This window comes from Sminthopsis crassicaudata, chromosome 2 (assembly GCF_048593235.1).
Source record: "Sminthopsis crassicaudata isolate SCR6 chromosome 2, ASM4859323v1, whole genome shotgun sequence".
Lineage (NCBI taxonomy): Eukaryota > Metazoa > Chordata > Mammalia > Dasyuromorphia > Dasyuridae > Sminthopsis > Sminthopsis crassicaudata.
In genome coordinates this window covers 504,345,553-504,372,710 of record NC_133618.1, presented here as the reverse complement: position 1 = coordinate 504,372,710, position 27,158 = coordinate 504,345,553, and the positions used below count along the sequence as shown (strand labels likewise).

General features: G+C 35.2%; 1 protein-coding gene across 3 annotated transcripts in view; it reads left to right on the top strand.

Annotated features, from left to right (window-relative positions):
* Window positions 1-27,158, top strand: part of CCDC180 (coiled-coil domain containing 180) — a 121,678-nt gene that overhangs the window by 74,653 nt on the left and 19,867 nt on the right. For 2 of the 3 annotated variants that reach the window (XM_074294022.1, XM_074294023.1), the window contains exons 23-34: window positions 348-492; window positions 726-842; window positions 2,807-2,905; window positions 5,394-5,489; window positions 12,832-12,992; window positions 15,908-15,954; window positions 16,075-16,165; window positions 19,772-19,846; window positions 20,042-20,111; window positions 22,527-22,668; window positions 23,531-23,691; window positions 25,855-25,992. In XM_074294022.1, coding sequence (XP_074150123.1) covers window positions 348-492; window positions 726-842; window positions 2,807-2,905; window positions 5,394-5,489; window positions 12,832-12,992; window positions 15,908-15,954; window positions 16,075-16,165; window positions 19,772-19,846; window positions 20,042-20,111; window positions 22,527-22,668; window positions 23,531-23,691; window positions 25,855-25,992 — 1,342 coding nt within the window. The remainder of the gene's footprint in view (window positions 1-347; window positions 493-725; window positions 843-2,806; window positions 2,906-5,393; window positions 5,490-12,831; window positions 12,993-15,907; window positions 15,955-16,074; window positions 16,166-19,771; window positions 19,847-20,041; window positions 20,112-22,526; window positions 22,669-23,530; window positions 23,692-25,854; window positions 25,993-27,158) is intronic. The other variant, XR_012486898.1, reaches the window with a different exon arrangement.

The window sequence follows — 27,158 nt, the reverse complement described above, 5'->3', positions numbered from 1 at the left end:
AATATTAGATCCAATAAAATCTTGTTTAAAAACAAACCCAGGTGGTAAGCCAGATTTGCTTTTGGGCAATAGTTTGTGGAACTTCTTTCTCCCTTCCTTTGCTCATTCCACCTGCCAGCTGCTCAAAGGGGATACATTTGAAAGAATGTACTAACTTGCCTTGCTAGGGAAAGTGCCTCATCAGGGAACAAGCCCTATCTATCCATGAAATTGAAGATTCCATCTCTATCCTTTTTCTTCAAGTAAAGTAACCTACAGGTATTTTCCTTGATTATATCTGCTAACTAAAAAATCCAAGAAGAGGGAGATGTTCTGTGTGAATGACTTTTATTCTTATTAACTTTCAGATTGTTTTCAGAGGGAGGAAACTTCTCTCCTGATGAATTGAGTATATTTTGTAATCGACTGGAAAAGGAATCCTTACGAATAGAATTTATTGAGAGTTTTATCATGATGAAAATGGAGAAAATGGAGAATGAATATGTAGAGCAGGTAAGCACATCTTTCTTGACCCACAGGTTCAAATGTACTATCATTTACATTCTGTCATTCTATTGTAAAAATAATATCTTCTAGGTTTTTAAATTTTAACGTTACATGATTTGGTTGTTTAAATTCAGACAGAAAATTCAAATTTCTTTCATATAGATTTTTCTTATATTAGAAAAAATTAGAATTAGGCCTATACTCTCTATTTTTTGTCTTTTTTTTTTTTTTTTTTTTAGGCAAATGAGATCATCAACAAATTTGAAAGTAAATTCCATAACCTATCAGTGGATCTCATTTTTATAGAGAAAATCCAGCGATTTTTGACAAATCTACAAGTGAATATCAAAGCAGAGGTAGAATTTCTTATTTCTTTTACTGATGGATTAATGCCATTTATTTTATCTTGGGGATTTCTAGTCAGCTGTGGAGAAAAGTGGGTAATGTTGGTATGGAAGGGGATGTGAGATCCTTTGAGAAATTTCACAAATGAGTGACTATATCAGCAATTTGGAGTTGTGCTGGACATAAGCAATATGTGCCTAACTAGACTCATGGCTCTAGTGCCATATTCTTCTTCTATTTTGTGAAGCTCAAATCTGGAAAAATTGGACTTGGCGGTGGGGAGGATGTTTAGGAACAACAATGCTCCAATGAATGGCATGAAGAGACATAGTAAGAATTGGCTTTGTCTGTGGCATATTAAATTACTTGACTCGAACAAGGTGTTCATGAGCTTATGAATTTAACTTCCAAAGGTAGAGTTAACCTTGAGATCCCTTGGTGGTCCAGCCCAAGCAACTCTTTCACTATGGCCAATGTGTGCTGTTGGACATAGCAAGGACTGTTTGGGTAAATAAGAGTGGATCAGCACAAATTTATCAACATTATTAGAAAAACAATTTAAAGTTTCCCTTATAGCTGGTAGTTATTATTTTCATATGTGAAAGAGAGCAGAGTTGAGATAGGTATGGTGTCTAGATATGGTCAGTGGGATGCACAGTAAATTTTATTTGCTTGACAAATATTGAATCATCCCTTTTGGTGTATTAGAAAGTCACAACTTCCCTTGGCTAACCTTCATAGAATTTACACATGATGGCTCCCACCATAACCTCTTCTAGCTCTAGCCCCCAGCTCTAGCCCAATGTTGTTGTTTTACAAATGACAAACTGGGATGCCTATGGGTGAAATAACTTGCCCAAAATGACAGTTATTTAGTGACAAAGGACATGCCTTTGGTATTAACCTTAACATTTACCAAAAGAGTATGCTAGCCTAGGGATTACAAGAGCTGGAATCTAGTCCAGCCTCTGTCACTCACTGCTTATATGAAAAGATAAATAAGAATTTTATTTATATTTTCCCCAAAAGATCATTACAATAGAGCCAAAAAATAAAAACAATTGAGTATTTGTCCCTTTATGACCATGTCTTAATTTTTCAAAACCAAAATTAGTCTTCCCACCAAATTAGAGTTAGAAATTCAATTAAGCAGCTGTAAAAAGCATTTTACTTGTATGGCTACATCTGTGCAAAAAATTAAGCTATCTTTCAGGACAATATTATTCAATATTATTATCATATATATATAAATAAAAATAAATATTTCCATAAAACAAAACATCTGAACACTGTATAATTTATGATGTTTTTCATAATAAAAAGTTTCATGATGCCAATATAGATTTTTTTTTTTAATTAAGACATCTTAAAATTAAAAGGGTCCCCTGGACCTGTGGTTTTATTGGTGTACAAAATTCCTATTTAAGGAAAATCTAACAATGTAGATCAGCAATTATCTTCAACTTTGAGTCTTAGAGAATTGACAAGGGCCAATTAAATGACTTAGATCCCAGAGAGATTAGGTACCTTGCCCAAAGTAACACAGTCACTATAAAAGTAAGACTTCAGTCAGGTCTACCTGATTCCAAGACCAACTATGTAGCCACCATGCAATACTGTGTGTGGATGCCAATAGAATAAAAGAAGCATAATTTGAGTCATTTTTTAAATTCAACAAATGCTTTTCATTGTTTTTCTGCCAACATTCTAATTAGTGAGAAATAATCTTAACTTTTAAAAGATGTCACAATTGATGTTAAATATAACCAAATTCTTGATACCTTTCTTGTCCTTTAGTTGTACATGTCAGTACTAAATTTGAACATCATTTTGAGCTTGAATTTTAGGCTTAGAACAAGTGGAGAGTAATAGCTTTTTTATGTATTAATTCATATATCAGAAAATGTATTTCAATGTACTCATATTAGTTCCAGATTCTCCTTGTAGAAATAAAGCCTAACTTCTACTTTTCCAGGTGTTCAAATCTAATTTTCAAACCGAGACACTAAATAATGCTCTAAAAGAACTTCGCCACAAGATAAGTATTTGTGGTCAAGACATTATGGACCAAGAAGTAAGTACCTAGTCATATGTCCTTTTCCTACCAGGTTGTAAATCTGAGAAGTACACGCTGATAGAAATATAATTTTAAGGAGGAGACTTATATCTGTGTCTAGAATATGTAGTTTTGGTCTTGATGTAATCTCTCTAATGTGGCACTAAATGATACAAGTTCTAAAGAAGAAATTGTAGTATAATGACCCTTCAGGAAAAAAAAAAATGAATACTACCTTTTATATCACTTTGCACATCTAGTCTGAATAAGAAAATTTTTTTCAGAGTAAATAAATATTGTCAAAGGAGATACAAGTCCCAGGAGGACATAAAATAAACCTACACATTTATATTATTTTAGAATGGTTTGGAGTTACAAAGAAAAACCCTATGTAGGGTTTGTTTGGGGTCATTTCTTCAAAGCCTTTTGCACCTCTGCTTGCTGTAGCCAATTTGTAACTGAAACAAGCAAATACATTATCACTCAATGCATTACCTTGCTTTTTTAAAGGAAAATATTATTATTTATTTAGAAAATATGTTCTTGGTTTTTCCTGTTTTCTTCTTATTAATGTGATACCTCATAAGCAGAAAATAAAAGAAACAGACATTTCTAAAAACCAATCAACATGCTTATCACTAATTGAATCACTAGTAGCTCCCATTCTCTAAATATTTACATGTTTTTCTTTCTCCCATATGCAGGTTACCCCACAATTTTTTTCCATGAATCTTAGCTTCCTTTATTGCATCATATGCTCAGCCACTATTTCAAATGTAGTTGCTAATTACTCCATATCTCTTCAACTCACTTTGAAACCAGACTATTCCAAATCTGAGCTATCTTTCTATCCCAAGCTTTCTTTGTGTCTCTTTTCTACAGTGATCTCTGAATAGGCTCAGAATTGTTAGAAGGGATACATATAGAGTAGTTGCATATGAACACAACTATTCCCTCCCAGTCTTTTCTCTCCTCTCCTTCCTCTTAAGTAGTGCCAAACTGACTTTTTTTTATGTTAAAGTATAAATTAAATACAATATATGTATACATGTCCAAACAGTTATTTTGCTGTACAAAAAGAATCGGACTTTGAAATAGTGTACAATTAGCCTGTGAAGGAAATCCAAAATGCAGGCGGACAAAATTAAAGGGATTGGAAATTCTATGTAGCGGTTCATAGTCATCTCCCAGAGTTCTTTCGCTGGGTGTAGCTGGTTCAGTTCATTACTGCTCTATTGGAGCATCTCATTGTTGAAGAGAGCCACATCCATCAGAATTGATCATCATATAGTATTGTTGTTGAAATATATAATGATCTCCTGGTCCTGCTCATTTCACTCAGCATCAGTTCATGTAAGTCTCTCCAGGCCTTTCTGAAATCATCCTGTTGGTCATTTCTTACAGAGCAATAATATTCCATAACATTCATATATCACAATTTATTCAGCCATTTTCCAATTGATGGGCATCCACTTAGTTTCCATTTCTGGCCACTACAAAGAAGGCTGTCACAAATATTCTTGCACATGCAGGTCCCTTTCCCTTCTTTAAGATCTCTTTGGGATATACGCCCAGTAGTAACACTGCTGCATCAAAGGGTATGTACAGTTTGATAACTTTTTGAGCATAGTTCTAAATCGTTCTCCAGAATGGCTGAATGTGTTCACAATTCCACCAACAATGTATCAGTGTCCCTGTTTTCCCACTTCCCCTCCAACATTCTGAATTATCTTTCCCTGTCATTCTAGCCAATCTGACAGGTGTATAGTGGTATCTCAGAATTGTCTTAATTTGCATTTCTCTGATCAATAGTGATTTGGAACATCTCTTTCATGTGAGTGGATATAGTTTCAATTTCATCATCTGAGAATTGTCTGTTCATATCCTTTGACCATTTATCAATTGGAGATTGACTTGATTTCTTACAAATTAGAGTCAATTCTCTATGTATTTTGGAAATGAGGCCTTTATCAGAACCTTTGACTGTAAAAATGTTTTCCCAGTTTATTGTTTCCCTTCTAATCTTATCTGCATTAGTTTTGTTTGTACAAAAACTTTTCAATTTGATATAATCAAAGTTTTCTGCTTTGTGATCAATAATGATCTCTAGTCCTTTTTTGGACATAAATTCATTCCTCTTCCACAGGTCTGAGAGGTAAACTATCCTATGTCCCTCTAATTTATTTATAATCTCATTTTATGCCTAGGTCATGAACCCATTTTGACCTGACCTTGGTGTACGGTGTTGAGTGTAGGTCAATGCCTAGTTTCCAACTGACTTTTTTTAAAGGTTGTATATTGTATAATATAAGTTCTGACACCTATACAAATGTACTTGGTCAAGACCCTTCTCTCCAGATGAACACTCTATTTTGCCACCTGACTTCTTGAAGAAGCCAGATACAGTACTCAATTATTTTCAAACTGCTAAATTTTTTCATGTACAGTTGTAATAAAACTAATTTTTTTCAATCTCTCTACTTATTTTCATGACCCATATCATTAGACTGTGAGCGCAGAAGACATATACAGTTTTTCCAAACAAATAGTGGAAAAACTAACTCAAAGGATTCAGTATCTTAACTGCCATTTGGATTACCAGGTAATAATTATTTCTTTTTTCCTAGGAAAGATGTGATTTAGCATTTGTATGTCTTTCAACTGTGCTGTGTAGGGTATCTTTAGCTGAGAGAAAGTTGTCTAATTGACCTAAAAAATATTACACAATTAAATAAATCTTATGCAGTCCTTCAACAAGATTTTGTTAAGTACTTACTATAGGCCAGACCCTGTGCTAAGCACTGGAAATATACCTACAAGTAGACAGACAGTCCTTGACTTCAAAGGCTTACATTCTAATGGGGGAAGATGTACATAGCCAGGAGTTTAGAAGGGATGAGACAAATTATAGGGAAAATCCAAAAAATCAAAAGAGGACAACCTAGAGAGGATTGAAGACTTGACTGACTTGGGCTTCCTCCTTAAAATGAAGGTTCTGTGAGAAATCAGCCAATTGAAAAGACAAAGGGTAGAGGTTACTTCTAATAGGTAAAATCAGAGGTGGGGTGAGCTTTCAGAATGAAGAGGTGTCTGATGCACCCTGGAGAAAGTCTAAGGAAGTCAGTAGGAACATGACTCTTAGAAAAGAATTAAAATATCTTTTGTTATTGGGGGTCCAGTATCTATCTATTGAGTGAAAAAAGATGACAATTAAAAACTGGATGATATAAGAAATGACATTTTTGATATGCTAGGGATAAATAGATTAAATCTTGCCTACTTAATTCTAAATATTCCTCTCTTATTTGGGTTTTCTAAAAATAAAATTCTGATATCCTTTTCCCCCATCATCTATATTTCTCAACATATCTGCTCCAACCCTTGTCAAAGAATTTAAAAAAAAAAGGGGGGGGGGTAGAAATTATTCAGCAAAATTAAGAAACATACCCAAAACATCTGATACATATGCAGTGTTCCACTTTGTATAGTTCTCCTTTGCAGAGAAGTGACTCATTTTTCCCATGGGGTGATCATTTTATTTTCATAATATTAAATTTTTATTGTTATTCTATTGTTGTTCCCACTGTGTATATTGTTTTTGTTTTCCTAATTCTGGTTACTTCATTTTGATCAATTTATATATCTTATGATTCTATAAATTCTTAATTTGTTAATTTTCATAATAATATACCAATACATTAAAATACTATAATTCAACTAGTCATTTTCTGATTAACAAGCATCTATTTTATTTTTATTTCTTTGATGCTATCAAAAAATGCTAAAGTAAAATTTTGGGTGCCAATGACTGTATTTTTGTCATTGACCCCCATGAAATATGTGTCTGACCATGATATCTCTGGGTGAAATATCTGGGACATCGTAAGAACTCTCTTCACATAATTGTAGGGGATGGGGTCCTAGACTCCCCTTACCCAAACTGACTATGAGGAGACGTCCCAGATACAAGGTTTTTATTCTGTTCTTGCACACCAACTGGACAGTCCAGCATGGTGGGTGGCCCAATGTAGAAGGGAAAGCTGGATTATATAGCAGAAAAGACACAGGAACACCACCCCTTCCTGTTGATTTTTAAATTCATTGTATAGACTGAAAAGGAAGTAATCACTGATCAGTGGTCAACAACGCAGTCAACTTCCTGGGGGTCAGGACTTCCTGAAGCTTAGGCCTCAGGTCTAACCTACTTCAATCGTAGCCTTCTAGGAAATCTTCACTTGTGCCATTCAGTCCCCCCCCCCCCACCTTGTTCACCCCTTTGAAGCTCTTTCATACCATTCCTGAGGCACTGCTTCCACCAGGACATCCTGGTTACCTCGGCCTTCCCTCATCCCTCTCTTCAGTATCCCCTGTACCCTGCCCTCTGCCATTCAGAGCCAGCACCCACACATCAGTGGAAGCTTTTCCTGAGACCATTTTAGCGAAGGAATCTTGAACTAGTGACTAAATGCACCATGCAATCAATGTAAGCAAGCCAGTGACAGGATAATGCTGCTTAAAGCAATGAGCGGGAACCGGACCTCACCGTTTCTCTTGGACACCATCATCACAGACCATGCACTGCCGTCTGGCAGCCAGCATCATCAGGGAAACCACAGCACTGTCAAGGCCTGGTGACCTCGGAGCCATTCTCCCATCCTTCCCACTTCAAGCAGTCCAGACACAGAAGTTGGCCTTAGGTGTTTGAAACCACTCAGAAGGAAAAAGAGTGTATCTCCTTTCTTCAGCAGGGGCTTGTTACTGGGAGCTATATGGGGAAATATAAGAGTCAGTAGTTAGGGAATTAAAGGTCCCATGATCAGGGGCAAATAGGCAGCTGAATCTGCAAGCCTGTGTCCCTTGGTCTGAAGTGAATCCCTCATCTGTTTTCCTTTACAAAACATAACAGAAATCTCTCTAGGTCCAGGGACAGCTTGCATTAATTGTTTCTCTGCACACTTAATGGGGGAATGTTTAGCTATCAAAAAAACCCTTTCTCTCCATATAGCCTCCATGAGCATGTAAAACATGAAAGGCATATTTGGAATCAGTGTAGATATTCATTCTTATTCCTTTCTCCAATTCTAAAGGGGTGGGGGCAATTCTAAAGGTGGGAGCAAAAATATTCTGAAATTGGTGGGGGTTCAAATCTCCAATGAGTAGCCTAGGGTGATCTTCGAGGCTTTCTCTGTTAGAAAGACTATGGCAGCCACTGCCAGGCAGGATGGTCACCCCAAAGACACCAAGTTGTCTAATTTTTTTTTGAGAAGTAATAAAAGGTTTGATGTTAGGTTCTTACTAAGTGCTAATGAGATAATGAGATATTAGGTTTTTACTAAGTGCTAAGTTGGTACTTAACAATTTTCTAATTCCGGCCTTTCCTGGGAGTTTGACTTGTGAATTCCTGGGGAAGAGCTTGCGTGCTTGGGAGGAGCAAGCTCATTGGTTGAAGTACTTCTTCCCAGAAGCCCTTGCATTATCCCACGCCCATTCTCTGGGAGGATAAAGAGGGCAGCCCTGGAGGAAAAAGTCAGTCTCGGATCTAGACAGACTTGAGGCAGCTCTCTGCAGGAAGGGAAGTCGGCTCTCTACAGGAAGAAGAATCTGTCTGAGAGATTTGAGTTGACACAGCAGTTCTCCTCCCAGAGAGCGATTGGCAGCTTCTGGAGACAACGGCACGTTACAGTTTTAGGTAGGGCTAAGGCTGGGGATGAGGTCAGTTTAACTTTCAAAATCTTAAAAATCCTTAGTTTGATTAGGGCCCAATTGGAGGAGAATTGTGTCAGGGCCTTGAATAGAATCTGAGGAGCTTAACAATAACCAAAGCTAGGTATCCAGATTCTACAAAATCCAGCCATATTCAGGAAAGTATGCTGCTGTTTCTTAGAGGAAGGTTCAGGGAATGATAACATTGCTTCCTCTCAGCAGTGAGTAAAAGGGAGGTGGGAGTTGATTCATGGCCCAAACAGACTGATAAGCAAAGTGGGCCTTCAGACAAACTATTGCCCTAAAAAGTCAGAAAGTTAAGAGTTTTTATAGCAGCAGCTAGAGAAGCCTCCAGGATTGGCCTGCAGATCAAGATATCACCTATATACTTGTATTGTGCTCATGGATTCTATTGACTACTTGCTATGGTTATAGAAATTTGCTATAAGAGGAAAAGCAGGGACATTATTATAATAGCATCAAAACTGCTTCTTCAGGGTCTCAGCCTGAGAACACATATATAACAGGATAAAGCATCCTTAGTGCTATTTGACAACTAATCATGCAGTAACAATTCCACCTCATAACCAGACTTAGAAATAATCAGGTGGGAAACAAAGAAACAGAACTGGGAAATTGAGTCAGAAGGATCCCACCTTAAACAGAGGCTAAGGTTGTCCTCCCAACTCTTGCCCAGATAAGACATCCACCTATGTCAGTATCCCTCTGAGTAACTTATGTGTATATTATTGGGTATGGTTGCCTGATGGATCATTAAGTCAGTAACCCACCATCTGAGAGAAATGCCATAAGTTATTCAGAGGGATGCCTTCTGACTCAGTTTCCCAGTTTTGTTGCAGTTTTGGAAGTTCTCAGGCAGGATTTCTATTATCCTAAATAAGTTTTCCTTTTCCTTTTTTTTTTTTTTTTTTTTTTTTTTTTTTTGGGAGAAAATAAGACAATTCTTAAAATTGAGATAGAACAGATTTTTAAATTGACTTGACTTTAGTTCATGAGATTCCCTGAATTCTAATTAAATGTTCCAGACAAATTGCATTGCCATTTGATTGTTTTCAAATTCACACAAATCATTTCTCTTTTGTGAGAAAAGAGGAAAGGTTAAGTATCAGGTTTTTTTTTGTTTGTTTGTTTGTTTGTTTTGGTTGGTGTGTGTTTGTTTTTGTTTTTGTTTTTTACTGACAGGGCCCTTAGAAGTCTGACTCTGAATAACTCAAATGCAGGCTGGTTTTGTCACTCTTTTTAAGGTAGCAGTGAAATGCTTTTTTAAAAATTTTCCTAAAGTTCCCAAACTCTTAAATCTTAAATTTCACTGAACTGAGTGAGAGTAGCACCAGTCTAATGACTTGTGATCCTGTAAATCACAGAACCAACTTCTTTGCTCAGATCCTCAAGTCTGGCAAGATTGTCCCCATGCAGCAGTCATTTCAGAGTGCCCCTCCTCTGTGCCATTTATCAGGACTTCCTTCTGGTTTACTAGGTGCCACCTCTTTCCTTGGATCACTAAGCATGATCCCAGGATCCCAATTCAGCGTAAGAACAGCCCAAAGATACAGGCAGTCCTCTGATCTCTGAATTATGTGCCCATAAATTAACTACCTGGCTGTCCTCTTGCTCTCAGGCTTCTTTAGAGCCTTTACTTTTGCTTTCTGTTTTTATGGAGTGTCTCCACTTTGGCCCATACTTCACAGAGAAGGAAGCTGAGATTCCTATCTCAAAAATGTTTGTGGAAAATCAACTAGCACTCCCCCTCATATCAGAATCCTCAGCCATCTCTCAGGGAAATCATGTGATCTCAGACGAGCCCCCATAAAATCTGTGGGATTGGTGCTAGACCCCCTTTATCCAAATTGATTACTTGGAGGCATCCCCAGATACAAGCAGCATTTATTTAGTTCTTGAAAGAAGCTGCCAAGCATACCCACTGGACAGTTCAACAGGATATGTGGCCCAATGCAGAAGTGAAACTGGATTATGTAGCAGAAAAGATCCAGGTACACCCCCCTTCCAATTGATTTTTAAATTCATTGGATGGATTGAAAAGGAAGTAACTCTTGACTAATCATCAACAATGCTATCTATCTCCTGAAGGGTATGACTTTTTCTGTCCTACAGTTCTCTGAGAATAGGGATTATGTGACTTCCTGAAATTTAGGCCTAAGGTCTGATCTACTTCACCCTATGGTCTTCTGAGAAATCTTCACCTATCCTATTCAATTCCAAATTGCTTTCTAGAATTGTTGGGTTCATTCTCTACACCACCAACGATGTGTTGGTAAGCCCTTCTTTCCACAACAATTTATAGTATTTTAAAAACAAGTAATTTAAAAGCATGTATTAGATACCTGCTATATATATGTCCAAAACAGAGAAAGCTGAAAGAAAAATGACATTCCCTACCCCTAAAAAATTTATAATCTAGTTGGGAAGATAAAGTATACAGATAAAATAATCAGATTTTAAAAATTCAATTTATCTAGTTATTATATATTAAATTATATATTAGAGACTGCCTGAATTTTTAGTAGGAAACTTCTTTTTTATCCATTCATTCTTTTTATAAATATTTAGTGAATGCCTACAATATAACATACACCATGCTAGACATTGTATGGGATACAAGAAATGATTCCTGACTTCAAGAAATCCAGGCCAAAGCATTTAAATTTTATTTGCCAGAAAATGAGAATTCATGCATAATTTTCCTACAATGAGCAGAACTGTATGTTAAAAATCTTAATCTGGTAGAGATAGTTTGAAGAGAGGAGTGTCCATTAAGATAACCTCTTAAAAGCATTTTTTCCCCATTTCTTTGGACCTCTAAACCCTCCCCCAAGATATTTTACTAGCTAGATTGATTTCTTAAAGACCAGGTCTTAAATCAAAACCAATCAGATTCTCATTGGCTACCAATAGGTCCTAGGCCAATCCCCATTTGGTCATTGTTTGAGTCCTGTTTGACTCAGATTGAATGTAAATAACAGTCATTTCTGCTTTAGCCAGAAACCTGAGGGTCTTCCCCTCCCAGATTTTTTTGGAGGGGGTGAGGGTGTCTAGGTGAAAGAGGAAATTCCCAGTTTCAGTTGTTACTAGCCTTAATCATTGAATGGGTGTGGCCTCAGTCAAATTGAGACCTGTTGAAGACCTAAGCTTAAAAAGGCCAAGGTCTCCCACTGTGTCTAGGAAAAAATGTAGTGACAGGTAGTAATCATTGATCTCAGATAAAGTTAAACTTTAAAAAGATTCAATCAAAAAATATACATTATATGTCATCTATATTAATACTGTTTAATATGTATATGTATGTGTATATACAAATATGTATACATAAATATATCTATGTTTAATTATAGCTTGCTTGGGGAAACTGGGGAGAGGAAAGGGGAAAAAAATAAAGTAAAAAGTTCACAGCAGAGAAGCAAAGAATAACCTATAAGGAAGCAAAGAAAATATAGTCATAAATAAATATGAAGTTTTCTTTTATTATATATGCTTTCTTAAAATGAAAATTTATTGTTACATGTTTTGAGTCCTCTTTGATGTTCTGCTGGACACATGACAATTTTTTTCTGTCTTCTATTTTGTTTTTTCTTATTTTGTATTTGAGTTTTAAATAAATAAATATTTTAAAATACAAAGACATGATAGTTGTAATGAGTGTAGATAAACTCTCTAAAGGGAGGGAATATATAGAAAAAAGCAAAGATAGCTAAAGATAGTTTTGATAAATGTGTTTATTCATTCATTTCATAAATATTTATTGAATGCTTATACTATGCCTATGCTAAGCACTGTGGGGAAATATAAAGTTGGATGGCATTTAGTATCATAAGACATAGAGAAGACCTTAACAATCACCTAATTCACATCCTTCATTTTATAGATAAAATCTTGAAATTCAGTGAGGTAATTTTTTGTTTTTAAAGAAGGAAGACACTAATAATTAAATCTTCATGTAATAATGGAAAATTTTTGTATAGAAGGTGAAGTTTTATCACCTTTTTTTACAGATCAAGTCTTTATGAACTTGAAGTCAAGAAAGTCAGGAAGCAGAGCTTATCTCTGGGATAAGGAGGATAGAGGAAGAATATTCCAGGCTTGGAAAATAGCCAGTGAAATCTGAGCATTATTGGTAGAATTCCTAAGATTTCTGTTTGCTTAATCTTCCTATCTATGACTGATGCTGGAAACAGGATATTTTTTCTTATCCCCAACTCTTCCAGGGATCTGGGACAAATGCAGACAATGTTCTCTTTGTAGCTGCCGAAATGATTGAAGAGGAAAACAAGTCAGAAATGATGAAAGAAACACTTCTTCAACCCAGTCGGATGGGAAAAACAATGCTTGATGATGTGGCTGTGGAAATAATCAAAAATGTCCTTCAGTAAGCCCTATTTTCTTTCACATTCAGTATGCCATATTCCAGTTATTTCATTGATAGTCTTTCTTCAGTAAAAGAAGAACGTTTGAACAAACGTTCTTCTTTATTACTAAAAAATTCATTGCTTTGTCATTTTGGTCTAAAAGCTTAGTGGCAATGTGTCCGGGTTAATTGAATCAAGTGTTCATCCAGTTTGATGTCCTATGAATTTTATTTACACTTTGTTCCTTGTTTTCAATATTTCTGAAAAATTCTCTTGTCCCAAGAGACATGAGATTTTTGCTTTATTTTTTTTCAAGGCATCTAATCATAAGTTATTATAACTGCTGCCTTTTATTTTTTACAGTTTCCAAGCAATCTTCTTTTTAACTGGTTCTATTTTTTGTTCCAATTCTGTTGCTCTGTTAACTCATTGTTTGCTTTTTTCTCGTTTGAATTTATTTAGTATTTTATTTTTCCTCAGTAATTTGTAAAACCAATCTTTAACATTTATTTTTAAAACTTTCCAAATTCTTTCCCTTCCTTCTCCTACCTCTCCTTATTAGGATATGCAATTTGATATAGTTTATATATGTGTAATCATACAAAACATTTCCATGTTAGTCATGTTGTAAATAAAGAAATAAACCCCTCAAGAAAAATAATATAAAAAAGTGTGCTTCAATTTGTATTCAGACACCTTCAGTTCTTTCTCTGGGGATGAATAGCATTTTTCATCATAAATCCTTCAGAGTTGTCTTGGATCATTGTATTGCTGAGAACAGCTAAGTAATTCACAGCTGATCATCTTATGATATTGCTGTTACTTTGTACACAGTATTTTTCTTACTTTCAATTTTATTAATCTCCTATTTTATTTTCAGAATTTCAAATTTGACATTTAATTGGGGGGTGGTTTTAATTTGTTCTTTTTCTAGCTTTTTTAGTTGCATGCCCAAATCATTGATCTTCTCTTCTTATGCAAGTAAGCATCTAGAAATATAAAACTTCTCCTAAGAACTGCATTGGCTGCATCCCATAAATTTTGGTATGTTGTCTCATAATTGTTCTGTTACAGACACAAGTTCTACAATCTTTGAACTTCACTTAATATACACAGGAGATCCTTTTCAAGAATTGATCATTTTAAATTGTATTGTAAGACTCTGACTCCCAAGGCAAAAGAGGCAATACTTAGAAATCAAAATTATTAGCATGTTCATTACACATATCATCTTGATAATTATGAAAATCATAATTTTTCCCCAACCACAATATTTACTCATTGAATCAAAACATTCTATAGTTTGCTCATTTCTTTGGTTGTCTCTTTTCCAAAACAAACAAACAACCAAAAAAAAAATTTCTTAAGGTTTCTAGTAGTCCTGCTTTTTTTTTTTTTAACAGGGTCATCTATATTAACATTTTGAAGGGAATATTAAAAAGATAGGCATGATGACCACTCACTCATCCATCTTCTTTTCCTTTTTCTCTTGGCCACAGTTGATAATGTTGACCGTTATCTTCTTAATAATTTTTTTCCTTCTTTGCCTTCTTTAATACAACATTCTCATTTTACCTCTCTACTCTTTCTTTGTCTCTTTTTCTGGTTTTTCCTACCATCCAAATTAAGAAAATTTCCCCCAAGTCTCTATCCTTGGTCCTCTTTTCTTTCTCTTGGCAACCATGTCTATCATTCATTCAAGTGATCAATCAATCAAACATTAAGTACCTGACATGTCAAGTCAATTCAATTCAACAAACATTTTTAAAATGTGTGCTATGATACATAGACTCTATTCTAAGTGCTGGGAGCTACATAAAAAGGCAAAAAAAAAAAAAATGTTCCCTATTAGTAAGAAGCTTATAATCTATGCAGAGAACAATGTATAAATTATATACATGTATGAAGATATATAGGGATATAGATAGGTAATCTATAATAATCTCAGGAGAAAGGCAATAGCAATAAAAGGAACTAAGAAATGACCTTTTTTATTAATTTTATAATTATAAAAATTTTTTTTGACAGCACATATGCATGAATAATTTTTTTATAACATTATCCCTTGTATTCATTTTTCCAAATTTCCCCCTCCCTCCCCTAGATGACAGACAATCCCATACATTTTACATGTGTTACAGTATAACCTAGATACAATACATGTGTATGTAAATCCAATTTTCTTGTTGCACGGTAAGAATTGGATTCTGAAGGTATAAGTAACCTGGGTAGATAGGCAGTAGTACTACCAGTTTGCATTCAATTCCCTGTTCCTTCTCTGGGTGTAGTTGTTTCTGTCCATCATTTATCAACTGGAAGTGAGTTGGATCTTCTTTATGTTGAAGATATCCACTTCCATCAGAATATATCTTCATACAATATTGTTGTTGAAGTATATAGTGATCTTCTGGTTCTGCTCAAGAAATGACCTTCTTGCAGAAGATGGAAATTTGGCTGAGATTTGAAAGAAGTCAAGGAAGCAAGGGGAGGAGACAAGGAGGAAGAAAATTCCAAGGATGGGTGACAGCCTGCAAAAATTCCCATAGTCAGGAAGGCCTGGATTCAAATCTTTCACTTACTAGTTCTATGACTCTAACTTCTCTGTCCTTAGTTTCCTCATCTAAAATGAATGAGTAGATGTTGATGAACTCTAAGGTTCCTTTGAGCTTTAGATCTATGTTCCTATGTATAAAAATATTAGGTAATTGGGTGCGGGAGGGGAGGGACACATCTACTCCTATAACTTTACCTTTCACTTCTGTGACAAAAATGCTTCTGCAACCTGCTAGAAGCATCATTGTCTTTCCAGCTCTTCATAATCACAAGTGAATTCCTTACCCCAAAACAAACAAGCAAAGAAACAACAATAATGAGGACAACAACAAAACCACCTTCTTCTTTGAGGAAATTTCATGGCTCTTCCTTTTGGTTTCAGACTTCCTGAACAAAAGCGTGATCGAGACCATGGTGGCAAAATCAAAGGTGAGTAAACTTTGGGATGTGAAAAATTGATCACCAGAAATCCTAGAGATATTTCCAATTTTTCTCAAAGTACTGGGAAACATCCCAAGTGTTTTGCTATTTTCTTTTCATTATCTATAGGAAAACGTCCAAGACGACGGACAGACAGCATCATCCCAAATAAAGAAATAAAGAAGCTCCTATCAGTGACCAGTAACATGTCACAGGGAAGGTAGGATTTGCGAAAAACAAATTTGTCCCCTTTTTCTAACTTCACTTCCTTTCTCTTTTTCCTCTTAACCCTCCATTCACTTCTCTACACTCTTCCTATCCAATTTCTGCAAGTTTTAAATTTCTTGTTCTCTGAAACATTGACCTTCTGATATAGCCCCACCTTTTTTTCCTTCCTTATCTTTCATGGACCTTTATTTATTTTATTTTTCATTCAAATCCTATCTTTCTTCTTATCAATATCATAAGCTAGCTATTTCAGCCAGAAAAGCTCAAAAGTATCCTCCCACCAGGGTTTTCCACCAAAATAAGGCTAAAATGAAGAAAATTGGGATAGCTTGTGCAGGCTGCAATCTGGCACAGTGGAGAGAATTACTAAGCTTGGAATTATGAGAAAATGGATTTGAATCTTGCCTCTTAAATTTGCTAGATATTTGATTATGGAGAAGTCAATTAATCTTTCTGAATCTCAATGTCTTTATAGATATGATACTCTCAATAGTGTTGTGAGGCTTAAATGAAAGAATTGCAAAGAACTTTGGAAAATTTTTAATGCTCTATAAATATCAGTTATTAGTATTATTTTAAGATTTCTCTGGCTCTAATCTTTTCTTCCAGAATATTTTTTTTCATGTCATTATCAGAGCTAAGATTTCCTAAAATATTACTCAGGGTAGGAAATGGTTAATGATAGGAATTATATCCATAAATTCATTGGTATAAGGAATTCCCAGCTTTGGAAATTCCTTTTATCAATGCAGCTTAGAAAACTTTATGTAATTTAATAGTCTTAGATAGTTGCCTAGAGCACTAAATTAGATGACTTGCCCAGAGTCACATAGGCAGTAGATTAAATTGAGACTTAATCCCAAGGCTTCCTGGCTCTAGAAGTCAGCTTTTTCTTCATTAGTTTACACTGCTTCTCAAAATGAGTGCAATTTTTTTTTTTGACATTTGATTTTGGAAGTATGAGCTTATCTCAGGGAAATGGAAAGTATTAGCATATTTTCCAGGTGTTTGAATGTCAAAAAATATCCCAAAGCAATTTAGAGCTAAACCTCACAAGATTAATTCTGATCATGCTGCTGTGGAATCCCTTAATCTATAGGTATCAACCATACAGCCCCCAAACCAGATTAAAATGTAATTGTGAAATATTTAGCAAAATAAAGATAACATAACATTTTAAAACTAAGTTGATATGTGGCCAGGAGAGATTCTTATGTATGGATTAATAGCCCCATTTCTATTTGAGTTTGACACCCCTGCCTTTGATGTCACTAATTATTCTCTTAGTTTAAAAGAATATACAATATTTTATTTTCTTCCAATTATAAACTAAAACAATTTAGCCTTTGGGAGTTTTTTTAAAGTTTTGAGTTCCAAATTCTATCCCTCTCTCCTATTCCTTCCCTTCCTCCCTCCCAGAGACAATAAGCAACCAGATATAGCTTATACATGTGCAGTCATGTAAAACATTTCCTGTATTAGTCATTTTGTATAAGAAGACTTGAAATAAAAAAAAAAAGAATGAAAAAAAGTGTTAAATAGAATGTTTCAGTCTATATTCAAACTGTTTCATCCTTAGTCTTTTGGGATTGTCTGTAATTGATCATTGTACTGATGAGAATAAGTCATTCCCAATCCTTCATCATACTAAACTGCTGTTATTGTGTTATTGTGCTGGGTCTGCTTGCTTCACTTTGAATCAGTTCATTTAAGTCTTTCCAGGTTTTTCTGAAATCATCTTACATGTTATTTTTTATAGCACAACAATATTCAATCAATCAAATACTAAAGCTGTTAAGTCATTCCCCAATCAATGATCATTCCTTCAATTTCCAAAATTTAGCCACCACAAAAAGAGCTGATATATATATTTGTACATTTGAGTCCTTTTCCTTTTTTGTTTTTTATATCTTTGGGATATGGACCTAGCAATGATATTCCTGAATCACAAGGTATGCACAGCTTTTATAACCCTTTCAACATAATTCCAAATTGCTTTCCAGAATGGACAATGCATTAATATCTCAGATTATATTGCTTGTTTTTCATTCTCAAAGAGGACCACGACATCAGAGAGATGATGCCATGAAATATAAGTGAATCGGATTTAAGGGAGAGAGGGCTATGCAAGATTACTAGAATCACTTTCCCCTCCAGAGTCATATGGATCTAGTGGGAAGATATAGATCAAGACTACTAGAGAAGACCTGGATGAATTGGGAGACTTTCAGATTGAATGTAAATAGCTATTATTTTTTGCTTTGGCCATAAACCCTGAGGATCTTACCCTCCCAGCTTCATTTATTTATTTAGATGATTTTTTTTTTTTTTTTTTTTTTTTGTACTAAGTGAAAGAGGAGATTCTTTGCTTCAATTGCTACCTAGGCTTAATCACTGAATGGGTATGGCCCTCAGTCAAACTGAGACCTGTTGAAGACCTTAGCTTAAACAATTTTCTCATTTTATTTATTTTTTGTCTTTTTTTGCAATTTGGCTAATATGGAAATATGATTTCTTATGTGTAGCTGATACATCGTTTGCTTTCCAATGTGTGATATATTGTTTCCAGTGAGTGAAAAAAAGGTAGAATGAAAGAAAAGAATCTGGAACTCAAAATTTTTTTTAAAAGAATGCTTAAAATAAATATGCATTTTAAAGCAGTGCATGAAGCATATGAAGGGTATAGCTATATTAGACTTAACCAATCCTGGCCTTATTAACAACACATTTTGAGCAACCTTTGAGCTAACCAACCTTTCTCATGAAACCTGCTGCCTGACAGAAAGGGGAGGGTCATATTTATTCATCTTATTATTGAATAGTTTATCTTCATTTTTTTTAAAGGTATTTTTAAAAAGGTATAGTCAATACACTGATCTGGACCCATGATTCCAATATATGGGATATTAAAAAAAAAAAAAACCCTTCAAACTTCTGGGAAAAATTCTTGGACTGAATTATAATTAATTCTATTGTCCTTTGTCCTTGTGTAAAATTGATATAAGAAGTTTTCCTTTAATTAGTGTTTCTGTTTCTTTTGTGCAGATGGCATTGTTCATTCAATTTGGCTATGTCCTTTGACAGAAATCTACTGCATAAAGTCTTTCTTGTGTTATTTCCAGAAAAAAAACTCTATGAATAAAAATATCTGCTTATATCAGATAAAACTCATCATATTCTCCTATCCCCAATTCCCTGCATTTTTTTGGCCTCAACTGCTTGAAAATTTACTTTCAAATTCATTGTCCACATATTGTCATCATGCTTACTAATTTCAAAGCTGAGAAGAATCAAGTGTTGCTCCTTCCAACATTATGTTTCACCTTGGACTGGTTCTACATGCACATGATTCCAATAGGCCAGAGATGGAAATTTAAATAAATTAAAAACTACAGGAACCATTTAGGATCTTCAGTGCTAAATTTGGTTGCAAGCCATCATTATGCAAAAAGAAAATAGTTTCATAATTCCCTAGCTAATGCCTCAAAGGGAAAAGTATCCTTACCTCCAGAGAAAGTTGATTAGTGGTGTAGTACTGTTTTGTTTTTTCCATTAATGAGACCTTTCCAAATGCAATGATATGCCTGTGTCTTTTCAGTGTCTTAAGATACTCCCGACCAAACCGACAAGATAAGAAGTATCAGGTGTTTGGGGAGAAGCCTGAACGTACTGAGTAAGTCAGCTTTCATTTCAGTCCCATAAATATTTAACCCTTTCTGAGAATTGAGACAATCAAGCACATAAGATTGATCTGTTTGTTTTAATTTAATTTTTGGGATAAGTATCAATATGTATAATGCAGGTCTTTTCAGCCATCTGCTTGATTTCAGTTTTCATTTAAAATTTTAGATTTAAATTTTCATTTCAGATTTCATTTTAAAAACATCATCCACTCACTTCTCTGGGAAGCCAACGACATTTTGCTTTTAATAACAGAGGTAAGGGATTCTATTTCCTATTTCATTTAGAATTCTACTGTCTCTTCATTCTGCTGATATATCCTTGATTTGATTAACTAAGTGGTCCATGTGCAAAAAAGACACAGTCCAAGTTCCAATGGATTTCTTCTTACAATTTTGGAAAATTAGAGACTGTTAGAACTAAAAACAAAACCAAAACCAAAACCAAACCAAACCAAACCAAACCAAACCAAACCAAACCAAACCAAAACAAAAAACAAAACTTAGAATATGGAATGCAGAAACTGGAAGGAACTTAAAGTTATAGATTGTTAGAACTAAAAAAAACCTTATGCAGCATCCATTCTATCCTTCTAATAGGAGGTAGTGAAGGTGTATGAGTGGGAGGGGCATGACTAGAATCCAAATCTCCTGATTCTTAACTTAGTGACTTTCTTCCATCTCAAACTTTTTGGTCTCAGGACCCCTTTACATTCTTGAAAATTTCTGAGTCCTCACAAAGGATTTTTAAAATTTTAGATTTAATTTTAATTTATTCTTAACATACATTGCTTTATGAATCATGATAAGAGAGAAAAATCAGAGCAAATGGGAAAAACTTTGGGAGAGGTTAAAAAAAAAGAAAAGAAAAAAGAAGCGAACATAGCATATGTTGATTTACATTCACTGTCCTTAGTTCTTTTTCTGAATGAAGACGGCTTTTTCTATTCAAAGTCTATTGGGATTGCTTTAGATCACTGAACCACTGAGAAGAACCAAATCTTTCATAGTTGATTATCACACATATTTGCTATAATTGTGTACAATGTATTCCTGGTTCAGCTTGTTTCTCTCAGCATTAGTTCATGTAAATCTTTCCAGATCTTACTAAAATCAGCTTGTTCATTATTTTTTATAGAACAATAATATTCTATTACCTTCATATACCACAACTTGTTCAGTCATTCCCTGACTAATGGGCATCTACTCATTTTCCAATTCTTTGCTACCGCAAAAAGAGCTACTACAAACATTTTTGCACATGTGGGCCCTTTTTCCTCCTTTATGATTTCCTTGGGATACAAACTCAGTAATGGCACTGCTGAGTCAAAGGGTATGCACAGTTTTATAGCCTTTTGGGCATAATTCCAAATTGCTCTCCAGAATGGTTGGATCATTTCACAACTCCACCAACAATGCATTAGTGTTCCAATTTTCCCTCCCACACTTACTATCTTTTCCTGTCATCTTAGCCAATATGAGGGGTATGAGGTGTTACTTCATAGTTGTTTTAATTTGCATTTTTCTAATCAATAGTGATTTAGAGCATTTTTTCATATAACTATAGATAACTTTAATGACATCATCTAAAATTGTTCATATCCTTTGCCCATTTATCAATTGGGAAATGTATTCTTATAAATTTAACATAGTTCTTTATATATTTTAGAAATGAGACCTTTATCAGAAATATTGACTATAAAGATTTTCCCCAGCTTTGTACTTCCTTTTTAATCTTGTTTCTGTTGGTTTTGTTTGTATAAAATCTTTTTAATTTAATTTAATGTATTAATCAAAGTTGTGTATTTTACCTTTAATAATATTCTCTATGTCCTTCTTTGGTCATAATTCCTTCCTTCTCCAAAGATCTGATAGATCAATTATCCCTTGTTCTCCTAATTTGTTTATGGTATCATCTTTTATGCCCAAATCATGTATCCATTTTGGCCTTATTTTGGTATGAAGTTTCACAAAGGATTTTTGCATATATATATATATATATATATATAGTTATGCAAATAGCTAGATGGCACACTAGATTGAACACTGGCCTTGGAGTTCAAATTTGAATTTAGACACTCTGATTTAGACACTAAATGACTTAGGCACTGATTTAGACCCTTATTCTGACTTAGATACTAGACTGATCTGGGCAAGTCACTGAATAAAGAGAACTAGGAAGGAATGATGCCCTGAAAAGCCAGAGAGAAAAATGTGTGGGAAAAAAAAGTTATCAGCCACTTCAAAGGCTGCAGAGGAAGCAAGGAGAAGGAGGATTGAGAAAAGACCTCAGAATCTGGCAACTAAGCAATCATTAGGGACTTTGGAGAAGGCAGTTTTAATGGAATGATGAGGCTAGAAGCCAGATCATTAGGAGGATTTAAAAAGAGAGTGAGAGGAAAGTGGAAGCCACATGATAGATAGTGATAGCATTTTTGAGGAGTTTAGCACTTAATAAATTGGTACTTGCACTACCCCTACCTTACATGGTCATTGTAGGTCTAGTGCTTTGGGACCTTAAAGAACCAAAGGTGAGAGGGATTATTCACAAAGGTGAATAAAATGTGGGCCCCGTCTTTGAGTACCTAATTCACTACCAACTTCATAACCCTTGAAGCTTCTTAGACAAACCTGATTACTGAAAAGGTCTATTTTTATCTTTCTCTTCTGTAGGAATTTTACCGTAAAGACAAACATACAGTCACTAGACCTGATTATATGCAGGATACTTTTGACCAATGTGTTGAAGTATTTGGGAAGAAGCTCTTAGAGTATGGGAACCAGTCAGATGAATACTATAATGCCTGTCTCATAGGTACTTGTAAAGCTGTTACTTCATTGGCTTCTATAAAAACTCTTCCTTCATTCATTCTATAAGCATCTGTTAAGCTTCAATTATGTGTAATGCTCCATATTCAGCCTTGGGGGAAGATACAAAGATAGACAATATAATTATCCCTTCCACATCATGGGGGTGAAGGGTTAAGGGCATGATATCCCCAGGAGGGAAAATCCGTGTTAAATTTTTTGGCCCTCCCTTCATACTATTTTGAATTATTACAGTTTCAAAACTGCTAGCCTTCAAGTCTGCAGCTCCTGTAAAACTCCCTGAAAATTCCTATTTAGTTTCTTATGCTGACCCATGATATATCAAAACTACAGTGGGGAAAATTGCAATGTAGAACCGATAACTATAGTCTTCAAGGACCTAAAACTAGATCTAGTGCCCTCTGGGGCTGCTCCCTTCACCTCACTCTCCTAGGTTGGTCACTTGAAGGGATGACTTCCTTAACTACACCTCAGGTTTAAGGGTATTGAAATGGATCGGTACTTATAAATCTATAATTCATGAGATCCTGCACTGCATGCTTTTCTTTAATAGTCATAAAAGCAAATAACTCAACACAAAGTCATATGCATAGTTAGGGCATCTATATAACATTTCCCATCCTAATAAAACTAAGTATATACATAGCAGTAGAAACAGTGGGCATAAATTTAGAATACACACCTGGAGAATACACATGACCAAGCCAACTCAGACTTCTGTTACTTCTGAGCCCCCAGGTCTTTTATCTCCTTGGAGTGTCCCATGCTCTTCCCATGGGGATGTAAGGTCTACTTGGTGAGTCACTCAGCTGAGGTCCTTGTACTTCTGTCTCCCTCCATTCTAATAGAGTTACGGGAGCAGCTAAAAGAATTTGAGGAACAGTTGCCTCATGTGGCTCATCTCGTCATGGAAAACTTTTTCCACAAACACTGGGAGACTCTTCAGTCCAGTGAAGCTGAGATCGAAGGACAATTCAAAGAACAACTGGAAGAGTGGTTAAAGATAAGGGTAGGTGTCTCAGGTATCTCAAAGACTTCCAATAGTCAAGATTATGAGGATTTCTTCTAAACATGGGCCCAGGAGTTGACTGCATTTATTAGTCCATCTTTTTGCTCTTGGAAACTAAGGTTCTTGTAACATCCTAACACAAGTTTGTAACACACTTTTTTTTTTCTCTTCAAAAAAATGTAACTAGTGTTGAATTTTCTCCATTTTCCTTTCTCAAGTCAGAAAGTTCTGGTATAATGACTTTTAGACTATAAACTCTGTGAGAGCTTGTTTTTATCCCCAGAATTTAGCACAGTCTAATACACAGTAGGGACTTAATACATGCTTATTGATCATCTCTTTTTAGAGAGACATCATGTAATAGTGAATAGAGCACTAGACATGAAGGCATGAAGACCTAGGTTCAAACCCAATTCAGACACATGAACTGTATATACCTGGGCAAGTCATGTACTAGTCTAAGCCTCAGTTTCCTTAAATGTAAAATGTGGTACTAGTAGTTAATGGTATGATTATGATATAAAGTAACAATTTAGTTTTTCAAGAAGTGCCATGTTGGTTTTCTATGATTTTAATAGCATGTTTTCAAGATTTCCATTTTACAAAATAGCACACAATTTTTCATAGGAAGTATATTTCTGACAACCCAAAATTGGCTTTTTCTTTAAGGACACAGGATTTCTGAAGTTGTTATAATACAAATTCAGGATTGTCCATGTTAAACTAACCTCTCTAGCTTATTTTCAATCTCTCTGTAGTGGGGAAGAGTCATTTTTTCACCTCTAAACTTCCTTTCTCTAAATCTAAGATCCTATCACCTATTAGGCAAGTCCTCATACAGAACAGAATTTTCCATTAGCAAGACTTTTTTAAGAACAATTCATTAAAAATATAAACCTATATTATACTCTGATTTCAAAAGCATAAGAATGATGACTTCAAAGGAATTTTTTTTTTTTTTAAATATCAGACTCACCATGACTTGGAGTCAGTGACAAAACTTGGCCAGAAAGAGAGAATGTATGCAGTAAAGAGATTAGGGAACAGTTAATTGCTAATTAGGATCTTTGGATTGTGGAAGATTGACCTACAATATCTATTATCTAATTATTTCTTTTGAAAATAGTTCAATAAAGACAATATTACAATTGATTGTATTAGTTTTAGAACCAAATCTTCATTTCTTTTTGGTATTTCTAACATATCTGGTACATGAAAATGTATGTAGTAAAATAAATTCAACAACTATTTATTAAGCACTTACTTTGTGCCAAGGTATTACGCTAAGTACTAGGGATACAAAGTGACTCCTCTATCCCCTCTCCCCCCCAAAAAAATCCCTATCCTTAATGAGTTTGCATTCATTTGGTGACTATTACCACCAGGATCAAATGTAATGGCTTTTGACATTTAAAGCTTTTTCTAACCTGCTTCTTCTTACTTTTCCCAGCCTTTTAAATTATATTTCCCTCTATCTATACTACAATATAGCTTTTTTGGTTTATATTGTTGTTCTCTCTCAGGTAACACACTTCATCTCTCTGTCTTGGAATGCTCTTCTTCCCAACTTCTAATGTTTTAGAATTTCTGGCTTCCTTAATTCACCTAGAGGTTCCCATCTTCCAGGAGCTCTTTCTAGTCCAACCAGCTGCTATTATTACCTTTTCTCCTTTCCTTCCCCCCCCCCCCAATCACCCTTTAAGGCAATATTCCATCTATTCAATATTTATCTTTTGGGTACTAATTTTAAAATGTTGTATCTTCCCTCGAGAACATGCTTTTTAACTAAAAAAGAAATTTCTAGGGCTTATTTAGCACAGTTTCGGGTGTATAATAGATGCTTTTAATAAACTATTTTATTGATTAATTCATCATGAGTAGTGGGTGCTTGCACTCTCCAATTCTAAGTAGGCATAAGTCACAACTCTACAGTATACATATTCCACTCCCATTCTTCTTTTTCTGTTTCTGTCTGACCATTTCTTTTCCTTTAATGCCCTACTGCCCACTACAGAGCTAATAGGGGGATTTGTCTATATTTGGGAAAGAGTAGGTTCTGGAAAGCATGAGTTGGAGGAGAAAAATTGGGGATAATGCTGTTCAATTCCTTTTTATCCCCTATCTCAAACTCTGCTAATATTATTTATCTAATGTTATTTGAAGGATAAAAATAACCAAGAGTTACATTCAGGCCTTGGACATCCAAATAGCTACAAATCTATGGACTTTCTGTGCCAAGAGGAAATAAAAAGGCAGACAGACCAAAATACTGGAATTTTGGCTACTGCAGATAAACTAGAGGTATGAGACTTGTTCATGTTTATTGCATTTATAATTCTTAGATACTCCGGGTAGTAGGGGCAGCTAGATGGCACAATAGATAGAGCATTAACCCTGAAGTCAGGAGGAACTGAGTTCAAATTCGATCTCAGATGCTTAATACTTCCCAGCTGTGTGACTCTGGGCAAGTCACTTAACCCCAATTGCTTCAGGGAAAAAAAACAAAAAAAACAAAAAAACTCCATGTAGTACTTCCTAGATCATTTGATAACAGCATGGTTGCTCTCCTTAATGTCAGCCTTAATAATTTGGAATGTCCCTTCCTTCTGCCCCCAAACATAGTCACTTTCCTCAGCAACCCACTTTGGGCCTGCAATTTGTATATTTGTCTATACTTTTTCCCTCTAAGATTTTAAAGATTTTTGGTTTAACCATTTCAAGGTTCTAAAATTTTATTGAAAGGCAGATTGGAGTACTGTAGCCAGAACGAACCTTAGAGTCAAGAAAATAGGAGTCAATCCAGTCTCTAATACATACTGATTTGTAGTATAATCCATCTACTTTGGGGTCCCCTGAGAGCCACTATCTGGATACTTCTCAACCATCTCAGATAGGATTAACCTAATCAACACATCAGGAACTAAGCTTCCTGGTTCCTTATGATCTACCCTCTGGCCATCTGTCTTGATGGGACTGATTTAATATTAGTCCTGATCATGACTAATCCCCTTGACTAAATGTCAGGGGGGAAAGTGACTGCTTGACCCTGCTTTGGAACCTACATCCTCCCAGATGACCAAATCTCTTTCTTGGGAACCACCCATCCTAGTTAGCCAGTATCAATTCCCCTACCCAAGCTAAGCTGGTCATGAGTATGTGTTGAATAAGCTTGCTTATTATACCTGCCTCCTCCTTTTACAATACTTGTAGCCCTGGCCACTTCCTAATGTCCCATGGGAATTCTCTTCCCCGTGCATACCTAAGCTCTGGTACTACATAAGGAAACCCTGGACACTGTTTCAAACTCCCTGCAACTGTACTCCCAAGCATCATCTTAGGGAATATAGAAAGTGAAGGCCCAAGACGAGTACATTGCCTCTTCTCCTAAGGAGAAGGATTTCCTTTTTCTCTGATACATCCTTCCCCTTTACCTCTAAACTTAGCAGGGTAACCCTAGGCAAGCTATT